Source organism: Aspergillus nidulans, chromosome VII, assembly GCF_000011425.1.
Source record: "Aspergillus nidulans FGSC A4 chromosome VII".
Lineage (NCBI taxonomy): Eukaryota > Fungi > Ascomycota > Eurotiomycetes > Eurotiales > Aspergillaceae > Aspergillus > Aspergillus nidulans.
Genome location: NC_066263.1, coordinates 812,868 through 827,067, shown reverse-complemented (window position 1 = coordinate 827,067; position 14,200 = coordinate 812,868). Strand labels below are relative to the sequence as shown.

General features: G+C 51.0%; 5 protein-coding genes across 5 annotated transcripts, besides 1 other annotated feature; 2 read left to right on the top strand and 3 right to left on the bottom strand.

The window, feature by feature from the left end:
- Positions 1-14,200: part of a sequence feature (contig 1.22 729..276296(1)) that runs on past both edges of the window.
- Positions 287-2,045, bottom strand: ANIA_01468 (putative pre-mRNA splicing factor; the record flags this gene model as incomplete). The annotated part of the gene is made up of 3 exons (XM_653980.1): positions 287-1,776; positions 1,851-1,884; positions 2,004-2,045. The coding sequence occupies 3 exons, from the start codon at positions 2,043-2,045 to the stop codon at positions 287-289; spliced, it is 1,566 nt and encodes a 521-aa protein (XP_659072.1).
- On the top strand, positions 2,683-4,384 carry ppmA (type 2C protein phosphatase PTC7). The gene has a single exon (XM_653979.2). The coding sequence runs from the start codon at positions 2,860-2,862 to the stop codon at positions 4,210-4,212; it is 1,353 nt and encodes a 450-aa protein (XP_659071.1). The 5' UTR covers positions 2,683-2,859; the 3' UTR covers positions 4,213-4,384.
- Positions 5,859-8,504, bottom strand: ANIA_01466 (PWWP domain protein; the record flags this gene model as incomplete). The annotated part of the gene is made up of 6 exons (XM_653978.2): positions 8,369-8,504; positions 7,838-8,319; positions 7,242-7,719; positions 6,818-7,178; positions 6,546-6,768; positions 5,859-6,496 (listed from the first exon to the last, which is right to left on the bottom strand). The coding sequence occupies exons 2-6, from the start codon at positions 8,001-8,003 to the stop codon at positions 5,859-5,861; spliced, it is 1,866 nt and encodes a 621-aa protein (XP_659070.1). The 5' UTR covers positions 8,004-8,319; positions 8,369-8,504.
- On the bottom strand, positions 9,186-11,330 carry ANIA_01465 (phosphatase PAP2 family protein). Its single transcript, XM_653977.2, has 3 exons — positions 10,706-11,330; positions 10,092-10,626; positions 9,186-10,040 (listed from the first exon to the last, which is right to left on the bottom strand). Exons 1-3 carry the CDS (start codon positions 11,093-11,095, stop codon positions 9,634-9,636), a joined length of 1,332 nt encoding a protein of 443 aa, XP_659069.1. The 5' UTR covers positions 11,096-11,330; the 3' UTR covers positions 9,186-9,633.
- Positions 12,699-14,109, top strand: ANIA_10197 (phosphosulfolactate synthase). Its single transcript, XM_653976.2, has 4 exons — positions 12,699-13,051; positions 13,116-13,153; positions 13,208-13,325; positions 13,378-14,109. Exons 1-4 carry the CDS (start codon positions 12,809-12,811, stop codon positions 14,005-14,007), a joined length of 1,029 nt encoding a protein of 342 aa, XP_659068.2. The 5' UTR covers positions 12,699-12,808; the 3' UTR covers positions 14,008-14,109.

Here is a 14,200-nt window from a genome sequence, read left to right as displayed (position 1 = left end):
AAAGCTCGCAGGGGCCGTTACCCGGTCAGAAAAAAAATCTCAAAAATGAAAGCCGAACGGGGGGGTCGAACCCCCAACCTTGAGATTAAGAGTCTCACGCTCTGCCGATTGAGCTAGCCCGGCTAATTGTTGAAGGGACTACTACTATTAAAGCTTATATCCCAGCACTACGTACGATGGCACCAACGGCATAGATTTATCACACATTAAGACACTGTAGAGCTAGCTACTTTACTAGAATACCGGGACCACATGTTGTTTATTCAGGATACCACATCATAGCAGCCTATTCAATGCCCCAAAGCTTCACTGTACGGTCATGTCCACAGCTCGCGATCCACTGCGCGTTGTTGCTAATATCAGCGCTCAGCACATTCCCAGAGTGGCCGCTCAATGTCTTGATAAGCGACCAGTCATCTGCGCTGAAAATATTTACGTTCTTGTCAAAGCCACTGCTAACAAAGAACGTTCCCGATTTCCTGGGCTGTACTGGAGCCGTGGCGCCGTCAACGTCCATCCGCCCGGGCTGTCCTTCTGTAGTGGGCAAAAAGGACGCAGACTCCGATCCCTTGTACCATCGAACATCTGAAACGACGCTCTTGTGTGCTCCAATTCCGCCTGTATTCTTCACCTGACGCAGGTCCCAGCACTTGACCCAGCCGTCACCGGACCCGGAAAGCACTCGGTACCCATCTACTCCCCAGTCTAGGCCGAAAATCTCCCTGATATGTCCCTCCAAGATCATGACAGTGCGGCCCGTTCGGAGGTCCCAGACGCGTCCAATACTGTCCAGACCACCGCTCGCCAGGAGAGAACCGTCATTGTTGAATGCGACAGTATAGACTTCCCGTGAATGGCCTTCCTGTAGCTGTAGCTCCGCCGTTGTCTCAACATCCCATAGTCGCCACGTTGTATCATAAGATGCTGATGCGATGTATTTCCCCGACGGGTGGAACTCTGTTCGGCACACCCGGCCGGAATGGCCTTCAAGTGTAGCAAGTGGTTGATCCTTATCAAGAGACCATAAGCACACATTACCCTCCCCGCCTCCGGACACGAAATTGACAGCTGACTCAGATACGTTCGACTCAGGTAGCGTAGCTCCGGGGAACCAAGACAAACCACCCACTCGGTCAGTATGACCTTTGACTGAAAGCTTCTCTTCCAGATTCGGCACGCCCAGCAATCGGATACCACCACCCCAGTTACCAGTCGCAATTGTCTGTCCGTCCGGCGCGAACCGACAAATACTGACGGGCCGATCGCCCGCAATCTGAGACCCGTAGAGATCGAAGTTATGTAACTTTTCCTTGATCGCCTTGCGATGCTTGATGTGTGTTCGCAGCGGTATCGTCGATTCCTCTCGTTGTCGCGCAACGCGGGCTTTAGCGCGCGGCAGGGAAAACCGCGCAATTGCTTTTCGTGCCTTCAAAAGCTCATCGGAGCCTTCTGTGTAAAACTCCTCTTGCTGCTCTCCTTCGTCCTCCTCTCCTCCCGCCTCCGCCATTTCGATATCCTCCGCTGCCGCCGCTTCCTGCTTCTCTGCGATGTCCGTCAACAGCTCTCGCAGTCGATCTCGCCTGTCCGCTGGCCCTTCTCCGAATAGTGTGATGGGCTCTCCAAGCTCTCGCAATCGTGCGCGGACTCGAGTATCATCCGTCGGTACTGCCATGGCAGCGGCTCTTCGTTTGCGTTCAAACTGGGAAATAATCGCAGATGCTTTCTCTGCCGGAATACCGGCCGCGGACGAGGGTATCACATAGTCGCGGTCAACAGCTAGTCATTCATGTCCAATTAGTGATCAAGTTCTTGAACATCAGACTTGTAGTCTACCGAGGTCGTATACTCACGCAAATCAGCTAGATTGATGCCCGTATCCATCTCCTATCAACAGGTTCGCAAGGTCAGTCGAGATCGCGTAACCTTCAAACAAGAAAGTTGTAAACGACATTTTAAGAAAGATCAAAATGTGGGCGCTGGAGGGATGCATAGGAAGCCCTTACCTCTGCCTCTTCCACATAGGCCTGTCTCGCTGGGTGCATCATGGTGGGCAATGAAAGGGGACCAGGGGGCCCGAAACCGTGGATAAGCAACCAACTGACGTGAAGACCTGAAGGATTTGACCGGACTATAGTTCCAGGAAGCTGGGATGGAAAGGTAACGACGAGTGTCTCGGTTGTTCTCGAAGCTGAAGCCTGAAGAGGGAAAAAGGCAGAAAGTTGAAAAGCGGAAGCCGCAAAATACAACCTATAACAGCCTCAAAGGACGCCAGCGTCTGGACTGCCTACATCAGACGGATTATAGACGAACTTTGGCCTTGGGAGATCATAAGCCAGATCTTGAATTCTAAGGTTTTTTACCTTGACATTTGAGCTCCAAGAAGCTTCCTAGTCCATCTACGATGAGTGTCTGCTTCTACTGCGCATTGGACCTGATCCACGCCATCTTTGGCTTCAAAGTTCCAGAAGCGGCTAGTTACGGGTAGTTGTTGGGCAATGAACTGGACCGACTATGTCTTGCACGCGGCTTTTTCGTCCAAATTCTGTCCATAGTCCATACTCTGCTCTGCCGTATCTGAGACCAGGCGGTCGGCGAATCCGCTGTTTCGTCTTCAACTACGTCAGTCCGTGAAAAATCCACTGCGATCGTCAGATTTTGTAAAAAGTCTAGTCGCATTTGAGTTTGCCTTTTCCCATACCGCCGCGCTGACGGGCTCGATTATTTGAACGTCTTCTTTTGCCTTTCAGGCGTGCCGGCTGGAACTTAGCCCGCGAGTCCATCTCCTCGTTCGCACTTGGCTTGTGGAGGGTCTCGAAAACGACGAGCGAGGCCCTCCGGTGACGGTCTGACAGTCTGCTCATGATCTTATCGGTCAGGCCCAGTAGAGCCTGCGGTTCAGCCGGCAGTAGCCTACAGGCCATCGCGCGCGAGAACTTGACAGGGATCCTTTGGTCTCCTGCAGCCCGATCTCAATCTCTCCGGCGTCTACCGCAGGATCGGCCTCCGCAACCACTACAGAGAACACGACTCCCCTTCCTTCAAGTACATTCGTCAAGAGCTTTTCATTCGACCCCAAAACGTGACTCGTATACTCCGCGAATATCATACCGCGTCGCGGCCTCGTCATCAGGCAAGAGCCGCCGATTCCTACCCACGAAGAATGCCTACAACTTCAACCCTGAGCTTCATGACGCCCTCGGCGTTGCCGTCGACACGCAGGACCCCGCGACCAAACGGAAACGGCGGCCGGATAGCGGAGAGGATGCTTTCTTCGTGAGCACAGTAGGCCGGCGGCGTGATCCATCCAAGGATAACACCATTGCCTTCGCAGTGGCCGACGGCGTCGGCGGGTGGGCGGAGTCGCGAGTCGACCCAGCAGACTTTTCGCATGCCCTATGTGATTACATGGCTCAGACAGCGCTGGATTGGGACGGGCCCGCTGAGCAACTCCGCGCAAAATACCTTCTCCAAGCTGGCTACGACCGGGTTGTCGCAGACGAGACCATCCCCGCAGGCGGCAGCACCGCGTCTGTAGGTATAGGCCTCGACGACGGCCGCATTGAACTTGCAAACCTAGGCGATTCCGGATCTGTTCTCCTCCGTCAGGCCGCAGTTCACCATTACTCAATCCCACAGACTCATGGCTTCAACACTCCCTATCAACTCAGCATCATCCCTAAGCGCATGCGCCAACAAGCGTCCATCTTCGGCGGTGGTTTTCTAGAAGATTTTCCACGCGACGCAAACACCACAACACTCCATATGCACCATGGTGATGTCCTTATGCTGGCCACAGACGGCGTCTTTGATAATCTCAACAACCAAGACATCCTGAAACTCGTCACCGGCCGCATGATCTACACAGGTGCCTGGAGAGCTTCTACATCCCCCAACACCGGAATCATCCCGGCAGACCGTGAAACCCTTGATCGCCTCACTGGTGCAGAGGGTGTCGCCACCCTTGTTCCCTCAGCAATGCCAAAATCAACTTCAAATAAATCCACCATTGTCTCCAATCCCAACAACCACATTTATACCCTGCAATCTCTTCTTGCTGCCTCCATTGCCGGCGAGGCGAAACTGGCAAGCTTGGATCCCCGCCGCGACAGCCCCTTCGCGAAAGAAGCGCAACGCTATTACCCTGGTGATCATTACCGCGGCGGAAAGGTCGACGATATCGCTGTTTTGGTTATAATTGCTGTGGAGGAGTAGCATTGTTACTGCTTTTCTTTATCCTCTCCGCATTAACTGAGGGTTTGTTCATCGTTACGCACTTGCATATTGTTGCTTTGATAAGGACGGCTCGCAGCCTTGATCCTGCTGATTTCATGGATGGCTTGTTCTCTTAAGTATAGGTACGGACCGGTATAGACATAGACACAATTCTACAGCGCGAGCCCTCTACGCTTGTATACTGCGTCTTTTTATGTGTGATATCGTACCTAAGCTGATAGTCAGACGTCACCCTCCTGCTTCCTTGTGTGGTCTAAACCGCGTCAATGCACCCTCCGTTGTTTGACTGCAATACGACTTGGTTCGGTATGTCCAGGAAACGAACACCTACTGTATAAAGAGCAAGAAAGTAAGCCATTCAACGCTATCAAACCAATCAGCAACATCTAGCTTCATTGAACCACCCGAATCAGAGAGGGGGACCCAATTCTACACGTGACTGTCTTGCTCTCAGTTATGCCCAGCTATACCTATCTCTGTCGAACACTCAGATGCCACGAACTAAAACAGTGCTCACTGTTTTGGGCTGTCGTCAACAGAGAAACCCACCAATTATCAACTTTTTGACAGCTGTTGAGCTTGATCTAAAAGCAAGTTTAGATTTACAGTAATCTCTAAGCGGCTGGTATCGAAACATGCGGACAAACGTAGAAGGAGATGGAGGAGTCTCACTAGCCCTTCATGGCAATTGCCCTGATTGATAGTTGGCCACGGTCAAGCCTTCATTGTTAAACCCAAATGCACACCTCTATGTCCAGGGCTCTGGCTATAAGGACCTGCGTAGCTTGTATTGGTTGGTTGGCAATGTAATTAGCGACGAAAGCGTGCCCGAACATAGAACGACTCCAATATACGATGTTTGAGTAGCAATCAGGTGTTTGGAAGCTCTACCAATTTCCTTCTCCCCATCTTTGTGTCCGTGTCTGTCTCTCTCTCTGGTTTTCGCCAGTTGGTCGGTTGTCGCCCTCTATCGCATGCTTTTTCCTAGTCTTCGTCTTAATAATAATAGAATATCTCATCACCGCGTCCTCTTTCATGTTTCGAATTGATATTTCGAACTTGTTCTCTTGTGTTTCATTTTGTGGATTCTCGGGTCAGCAAACTTTACGATGCGGAAAAATGCCCTTCGTTACTTGCACTTCTATAGCAGTGGTATTCAAGTTTAATACGATCATTCGCAAGGCTTTTCATTGCGCAGATAGCTAGCTCCCCCTTAGCCTTCGCGGAAATCTAAATATTGCAGCCACCCAAAGAAAGCGACCACCAGACAAAGCGCGGCTGAGGGACTGCACATGGGTAAGTAATCAAGCAATATTTTTCAGAGCACGAGACATAAGTGGAAACAAATAACGAGTATAAGAGCGATTCGGGGAACTAACGGCGGAGAAACTAAACTGGACTGACTGGACTGTACTGGACTAAACTACCTTGCAAGATGAAAGATACAGACTCGTGCGCACACATACATACCTACAATACGGTAGGAGACTCGATATGGAAAGAAAAGCAGAAACAAAGAAAGCGAGGAGAGTATCTCATCAGCGTACCAACCAAGAATTGCCATGCCATGCACGTAAATAGTAGGGTGTAGTAGGTGGGTGGTTAGGTTTATCGTGCTGGCAGCCTTACGCCGCAGTTTCAGCTTCAGCAGTCTTCTCATCTGCTTTCTTGTCCTCGGCCTTGTCCTCGGCCGGTTTCTCCGTGTCCGTCTCCGTTTCCTTCTTCTCACTCTTTCCCGTCTCACCTGCAGCATCAGCAGACTCTACCTTCTCATCCTCGCCTTTGGCAGGCGCCGGTGCTTCCTCGGTCTTCTCATCGGCGTCAGGCATAGGTGTATCCTGATCCGGGGTGTCGAGCTTGGTGTCATCCTCCTTCTCGGACTTGGATTCAGAAGCCTTGACCGGCGCTTCGGCACTACCTTCCTTTTCCTTGTGGACACCGTTGGACTTGGGCTTCTCCTCCTTCTCCTTCTCCTTCTCCTGAGAGGGTGTTGCACGGTCACTGTCGAGGACGTTCTTCCACTTGGAAAGGATGTCTAGAGCGCGCTTGCGGAAGTCGAATTCCTCGTCGCGCGGGATGTTTGGAAGTTTGATAATCATCCGAAGTACCTTGTGAATCTTGGTCTCACGGATGATGGACACTTCAAGATCGTTCAATTTCTCGAGCTTGGTGAAATAGCCGGACATCTGGGACATCTCTTCCTCCTTGGGCGGGTGGTCACGAGAAATGAAGCCCTTCTGGAGGCGGTGGCGAATGAATAGAACTGGAGGCTGTTAGTTTCGTCTTCACAATGACGTTGGGTCAAACCATACCTTCCCTCTCCCTCTTCTTCTTGGCCTCCTCTAGGTTGACCTTGGGCTCTGGTTCTTTAGGCGCGGGGCTCGACTCGTCGCTGTCCTCACTTGCAGCGGCCTTCTTCCCCTTCTTGCTGGTGCTCTGCTTCGCCTTGGCAGAGCCGGACGCTTTCTTCTCTTCAGCCGGGTTCTTTGGTGTGGTGAGCTTCAGTTTGGTACCAGTCTTGGGCGTCTTAGCAGGCTAGATGTGGTATTAGCATCAGCTATACGATTGAGGGCGGTGTTCTGACCTTGTCGTCGCCCTCGGCCTCAGCGTCCTTCTTCCTCTTCTTGGAGCTCTTTGGCTGCTTCTCTTCATCTGCATCCTCCATTTCCACATCATCGCGGACTTCCATGCTCTTTCTCTTGTTCTTTTTGGCTTCTTTTGCGGCCTTTGCGGCGGCCTTAGCGGCCTCCTGAGCTTCTCTCTCTTCTTCTTCCTGCTGAATTGCGGCTTGGTGGTCGGCGAGCATATTCTTAAAGTACGCAAGATCATGGTTTTCCGCGGCGACATTGTAAGCAGCCACAAGCGCCTTGGATTTACCCTTCTCTGATATGTCTTTGCAAGCAGCAGGGTCGAGGGGAGAAAGGTCAGTGTTGGGTATCCAAGCGCTATTGAGACGTTAGCATCGGAAATATCAGAAATGAAATGTCCTAGAGAGAAGCTCCACGTACAACTCATTTGTCTGGAGGAACATGACAGGGAATGTTCTCTCGGCGACACGCTTACCACCATCGGCGTAGTCTTCTCTATAGGTTCCATCGGGTCGCCGAGCGGTGACGGGACGCGAGCTTAGAAGACTCTGCGGAAGAATTTCCTCGTCGCAGATGACGGCGGGCCAGGGGGGGAAGCTGCGAAGACGCGCGAGGTAGTATTCGCCAGCCTTGGCATCCAAATGTGTGATGCGGCTCATCGACTTCTTGCGGTTGAGCTTCGATTTGGTATCTCCGCCCGTAGACTTGCGCTTAGAGGACGCCTTTTTGGTCGATGACGGTGCTCCGTTGGCTTCCGGTGCGGCAGCGGGCTCAGCATCTGCTGAAGCAGCAGCACCCTCGTCGGACTTCTTCGCCTCGGCAGGCTCTGCGGGCGCCTCAGTTTTGTCAGCGGTGTCATCGGAAGATTCTTTTTTATCATCTTGAGCGGGCGCGCTTTCTGTATGACGCATAACAAGTTAGCCAAGCCACCCGACACAGGGTACAGCATAGGTACACGCGATCGCCATCTGACATCGGCAGAAAGTAGGCCCTGAACAAGCGTAAACTGCACTCACCAGCGGGCTTTCCATCCGCGCCATTGGCGTCCTTCTTTGTGTTCTCCTTGGTGGGCTCTGACGCCGACTCCTGTGGGCTAGCTTTGAGCTCCGCAGAAGCGCGCTCAACAGGCGCCTCACCAGAATCCGGGGCAGGCGCCGGGGAGTTGGTATTGGCTTCAGCCATCTTGCGCAACCGAATTCAATATTATATTAAAGAAGCAGGTAGGGTCTTGGTTGATGGGAACGAAGCCAAGGCCTTCCTGCAGGAGATGGTGGAAGGGTCGAGGTGGTTTTCGGTGGGAGAGAAAGTGGTGGAGAAGGTCGCGACGCCGGGAGGCGGGAAGTCGACAACGCGTTGCACTGGAAAAGGGACGCTCGCAGCCCGTAAAATGACGCAACGATCAAGGAGAGCAACAGAACAATTTCATCCACGCACGAGCTTCACTTTCTTGTCTCTCAGAGCCAAGCACTTAATTTTCCGATATTTCAGAAAATTCTCTCTGCTGAAAAGTTAGCGTGGGCTCCGCGAACTGGGATACGAACACTTGCCGGCTGTAGCAGCAGAAAGTAGCCACAAAGTGTCCTTTTCCCAAGCCGGTGAACACTTATATAAAGTAGAGACGCTGAACGTAGTGAGTACGGCTGGGGTGTATTGCAGCGGTAAAGTCCTGTCGCTGGAAAATTGACACAAATTCCGAGTGGTGCAGTAGGAGCTTCAGCCAGCTTCCTTAGAATCGCGGAGAGCCGCAAAATGACGCCAGATAATCGGCCCAAGTGAATGATAGAATAAAGAAGCACGTAACTTCTTTCAGGTTTCTAGCTGGTATCAGTTGGATAATCTGGTTGTCCAGAAGGTCAAGCCGTTCTCAAGCCGGAACCGACGCGTATCCTTGCACACGCGCTGAGTGTTGGAAGAGTGATGAGCGTCGCGACAAAACAGTTCGTCTAACTGGGTAGATATCTGTCAAGGACAGTTAGAGACTTTTTCCAAAGCCAGGACTCGCAAGGGAGGTGAACTGCAAACCTATCTCTACTGTATGTATTCGGTGACAAGAAGCGAATGTCAGAGCTTGTACCGGCGGCAGAGAGATTGTTAAAACTCCCTGGCTCCTAATATAACGATGCTAAAACCGCGGGCGGAAGGGTAATAGATGGGCCTTGTGGGAGGCGCCTTGAATCGTGAACCCGACTCAGTTCAACATTGAGGGGAAAGATGACGGAAGTGGTTTCCCTTCAAATACTAATGATGCGAGAGACACGCAAAATGTAAGCGTCTTCAAGCTCACAAACATAGTCATTTTGATCCAACTGTCTCGGTCCAAAACGGCTTGTTCTTTTAGGGCTCCTGCTAGCTTCAGAATATTCTGATATTTTATTTGTTGGATAGATGTTCTCCTCGCATACTAAGAAGCACAGTACTTCAACGCAAACAAGCCGACCCTCCTTAAATCGAATGAGCTTATCAGGCACAGCCTACTTCACAATAGGCTTGCACTTGTTCTCTTCAAGGACAATGGTGCAGCAAGTACTTAACCGATAGATCCGAATGACGTTCAGAGATGTTTAAACAGAACAGAACAGAACCGACCGAGCAATCATATCATCATCCCTTTGTCTCATTATATTAGATCCTCCGATAGGATGCCTAATTATACAATACCCCTCGTAAGGATAGGGCAAAAGAGAGACCCTAAGGATATTTGTTAGGTGAAGAAGATTCACCCAAGGTGAAAACATGACAGTCATGACAAGAGAGGGGTATCATCGAAAATTACAGCACATATTAAACGTGCCTGGCCTTCCTCTTCTATGTTTCAGGCAGTCTCAGCCTCTATTTCATCAGTCCATTCTTCGAGATCCAATGGTCCTGCCATTTCTGCTGGCTCAGGCTTGTGTATCCGGACTAGCCAAAGGAAGTAGTCTTCCACAGGAAGCAGGTTCAGCAGAACGCTGTTGAACTTCCAGCCGAGCGTACATACTATCGCACCAGCGACCGCATCGAGTATGAAGTGATTCGCAGTAGCGACAATGGCGGCGAGAATCATGAACGGGTATGCAAAGCCAAGGAATAGACAGACCAGGCGTTGACGGGACGGAATCTGGGCACCAAATGGGCCGATTCGAACTCGAGTCGAGACGCGATGATGAGCAGGCAGCGGGATTGTCATGATGGTGAGTCCAATCATGAGGGAATACCCAAAATGCAGAGAGGGCATAGCAGCTGACGAAGAGTCTTAGTAATTGACTGGATGCAAAAAAAGGGTCAACTCACCATATTGATTGCAGAACCTGTTCTCAGTCCACACGCTGCCCGCGCCTTCGGCTCCATGCACGGTATCCACAAAGCCAAAGCTGCGTGCCAGCTTTCCCTCGGGCCCTTGCACTTTCTCATCGCTTAGCAGGCGAGGCGGCATACAGGGCCATAGAGTGAATACAACAAATGCGAGGAGATTGCAAACAGCTAATGTTCGTCGGCGGGCTTGATAGAGAAGCGGCCCAGCAGGTGAGCCACTTGCCGTCCCTCGGGGCTTGCCAGACTGGGGCTCATCGGAATGGTTTCTCGTGATTGTATAGTAATATAGCCAAACTAAGAATGCGATTGTTCCAGGGATATGGATAAACGAATAGATCCAATTGGTCCATTTCATGAGCAACGGGTGCCGGAGGAAGAACTGCTGGATCGGAACCTCCCAGAACAACCCGAGGGCCTGTTCGATTTCGATAAGCTTAAGCGCATGTTTTCTCGCTACATCGACCGTGCCTTCTTGTAAGGTTACGGCCGTGAATGCTCTTCCTAATTGGTATGTCTACCGGCCGAGTTAGCCTTGTTCTCGTCAAGTTCTCGTCAAGACCTCGTCAATCAAAGAGGAATTGTAATAACCATACCCAGTACACCAACGCCCAGTACCAACATTCGGCCAGGAAAGGCAACTTGCGTAGCAGCCGACTGAGAAGACGGTCTTGGAAAACAACAGTATTCGGAGAGGTAACTTCGGTGGTCCATAAGAGTATCCCGATTCTTCGCTTACGCCATGACTCATGCCCGCAGTGAGAGCTGGCTGGAGATAAAGGTCGGTCTTTCAAGAGGCCATCCTTGGACGTGGGCGAACAAAGGCCCGATTCGATCGAATCCGGTGAAACACCACGGTAACGATCAACAGATTTGCGGCGAGCACGACGTGAGGGAGGAAACGAGCCAGCGGTACGGTTGATCCAAGTGCCGCCGAAAAGCAAGACGATGACCACCAGAGGTTCCAAAATAGCTCCGGCGCCCATGGTGTGCTGTGTTTCTGGCAGCAGCCTTGGAAAAGAGGGTGGAGAATGTCGGCCTTAATGATAAGGGGAAAGCAGAAGACAGCCGCAGGGATGGGGATCACGGTCGCAGGACCAAGTCGGCATCACCTTTTGGACAAACGAAGGGCCCGGCTTGACCGGTGAGGGGAGAAACGAGCTGATGCCTGATGGCGGCCAGAGCGCAGAGCTGACTGATAATGATTACGGAGTCACGGACAGCTGCTGCTTCCCTCTTTCTCCCTACGTGGACACGCGACTATTAATATTTGTACTACTGCACTCAGGGTCCCGGCTGAAAAGAACAGACCGGCCGCGGATGCTTCCATGTCACAAAGCGTGCAGGTGGGGTCAGCCAGTGAGCGAGTGCATGGGTGCGTGTGGGAGACGGGATAAACAAGGCATCGTTGCCTACAGAGCTGCAAAAACACAAGGACCGGATGAACCGGAGTCTGGGATAAGAAGCTGCCATTCGGCGATTGCCTGCTTCCGAGATACGGTGGAGATCGACAGCCTTATGACCCTGTAAGGTTACCAGGGTTGCAACCTGCAAGTGGGAAATGTACCCTTCCAAGCTTCCCATGTCTCAGTCAGCTGTCTACAGCTGTCTACAGTCTGCAGCTAGCTTTTCCCCCTCCAGGTTAGGCGCCAACACTCTTCAAGCTCGTTTGTTGACTCGAGTTGATTCGAGTAGCTCGAGCACTTTTGACTGCTGGAACCGAAGATACCCGGCTCGAGCCTCTCTGCGGCAATAGACTTCGTATCTTCAGATATCTAGGTATCTCTGTTTTTTGGTTCAGGCCTATAAATTACCTAAAGGTCCAGACGATCCACGTTGAACTAGTGCGGCAAGAGGTCGTGTGTGAGTGGAACCGATCAGCTGGTAATCACGGACACGGCCGTATTCCCTCATAAGGCTGGTACGCCCATTACCATTATCAACCATTAAAGTGCATTACAAGGTTTCAATAACTCACCCTTTGCTTTGTCTGCACCCTTGAATAAGCGCTCGTGGACAAATCATGGAGCTTTAATCTGATCCATCTTACATCCTCAGTCATTAGTTCTCTGGATATCGAAGTCATGTGGTGTATCAGATACCGAGCGTTACCAGCTTACCATTCACTACCCCGGCCTTAACAGTGTCCGATCTTCCGACACTTTTTCCGAAGTTCCGAACGCCGAAGATCATCTGCATAAAGTTATGAACATATGTTCTCTTTTGCAGGAACAATTAGTCTGGCCAAGCTCGGCACGGCATACCAGACTCACTCACGGCTGTATACTTCAGGAGAGCCAAATTGGTTTTGGTTCCTGAAATGATTTATACTTTAGCATCCATGACGGCCCCTGAAGCTTCTGCACACCGTGCATCTGTTTCTCAAGCACATCATGACATCATCGCATTTATTGCTATTATCAAGTCAATGCTATTATTTCACCTTCATGCCACCCTCGGAAATAGCTATTTGGGGGGTGGATGATGTACGTATGATGAAACAGGTCACTCACCTAATTTATGCAGCTGTAACGACTCCTTTTCTATATTCCCTTCTTATCTCTCTAGCAGAATCATCAATGTCAAAGCTGAGACTCTCTACTACAGCTTACTTTAGTTGCAGCGCACCTATCAATTGACTTCAAGTAACCGAACCTTTACCGTAAAATCATCGTGACATAAACTTAAAAAGAGCCACGATGCTGTCCCCCATAACTCGAGCCACTGCTCTTTCGTCGGGAAAGGCCCAGGGGTCGACTTTCCAGAGGGCTGCTGCACCGATGATGTGGTCCAAGGGCTTTTCAACCACTGCCCCTGGTTCCAAGAAAGCAGCTATCCTGCTTCAAGACAAGTCTAACGGGTTTGGATTTGCACGGTCAAATCCTCGACCAAAGAAGCCGCGATCACAGGGAGTAACTGAGATTAGAGGTCCTTATTACACAGTACGTGCTAGCTGAATGCTGGCCAACAGCTGAGGCAAGCAACAAGGCTGACTCGTGGTTCTAGGTTATGGGTAAGAGATATCTTGCCGATATTCTCGAGACGTAAGTGTTGAGTCTCGAATTCTCGTGGGGCCTAGCCGCCTAATGATGATACAGGATGGGCACACATGTAGATGGACTCAAATTTGCCGGTGGCTCTTTCTCTCTCTTCCCAGAAAAGCCGCTGAGAGAATTAATCGACCTTGCACATGAACACAGCGTCTATGTCTCAACGGTTGGTACCATCTGGACATCTGACGAGACAGGTTCTCACTAGCTGGTTTTAGGGCGGATGGGCCGAGCATCTCCTCACTCATCCAGACCCAACCTCAGTCTTTGACAAGTACCTCACCAAATGCGAAGACCTTGGGTTTGTCATGCTCAACCTTGTTCCATTCCGGGTTCTGACTTTGCACCACAGATTCGATGTTATTGAGCTTTCGTCCGGATTCCTCTCGATTCCTGAAGACGACTGGCTTCGTCTGGTCGATAAAGTTCATTCGTACGGCCTAAAGGCGAAACCCGAGCTAGGAATTCAGTTTGGGGCCGGCGGCGATACCTCGGCGGCTGGTCTCGAGTCACTCGGCACGTCCGACCCTGGAAAACTGGTGAACCTGGGACGGAAGTTCTTGGATGCGGGTGTGGAGCGTCTGATGATTGAGTCGGAGGGTATCACAGAGAACGTCAAGTCATGGAGGACGGACGTAGTGTCTAAGATCATGAAGGAGCTTCCGCCTGAACGGGTTATGTTTGAAGCAGCAGATCCCCAAGTCTATACTTGGTACATTCGAGAGTTTGGCATCGACGTCAATCTGTTCGTCGATCATAGTCAAATTGTTCAGCTGTCTGGTTTGCGCCACGGCATTTGGGGCACTGCAGATACATTCGGACGGCTTGTGTCTTTTCGGGCTGAGTGAGTTGGTGGAAACTGCTCAGTAGCTTAAACAAAATTCAGTCGCGCTGTACCTTAGCTGCTGTACCTTATCAAGACTGAGTCAATGCCTTTGAACATGATTTCTTAATGTGACAAGCCATGATATTTGCAGGAATATAAGGGTTGTGATGGTGTAAGAGCAAAGTCTGCCTCAGGCTTTGAATGTCAATCTTCAT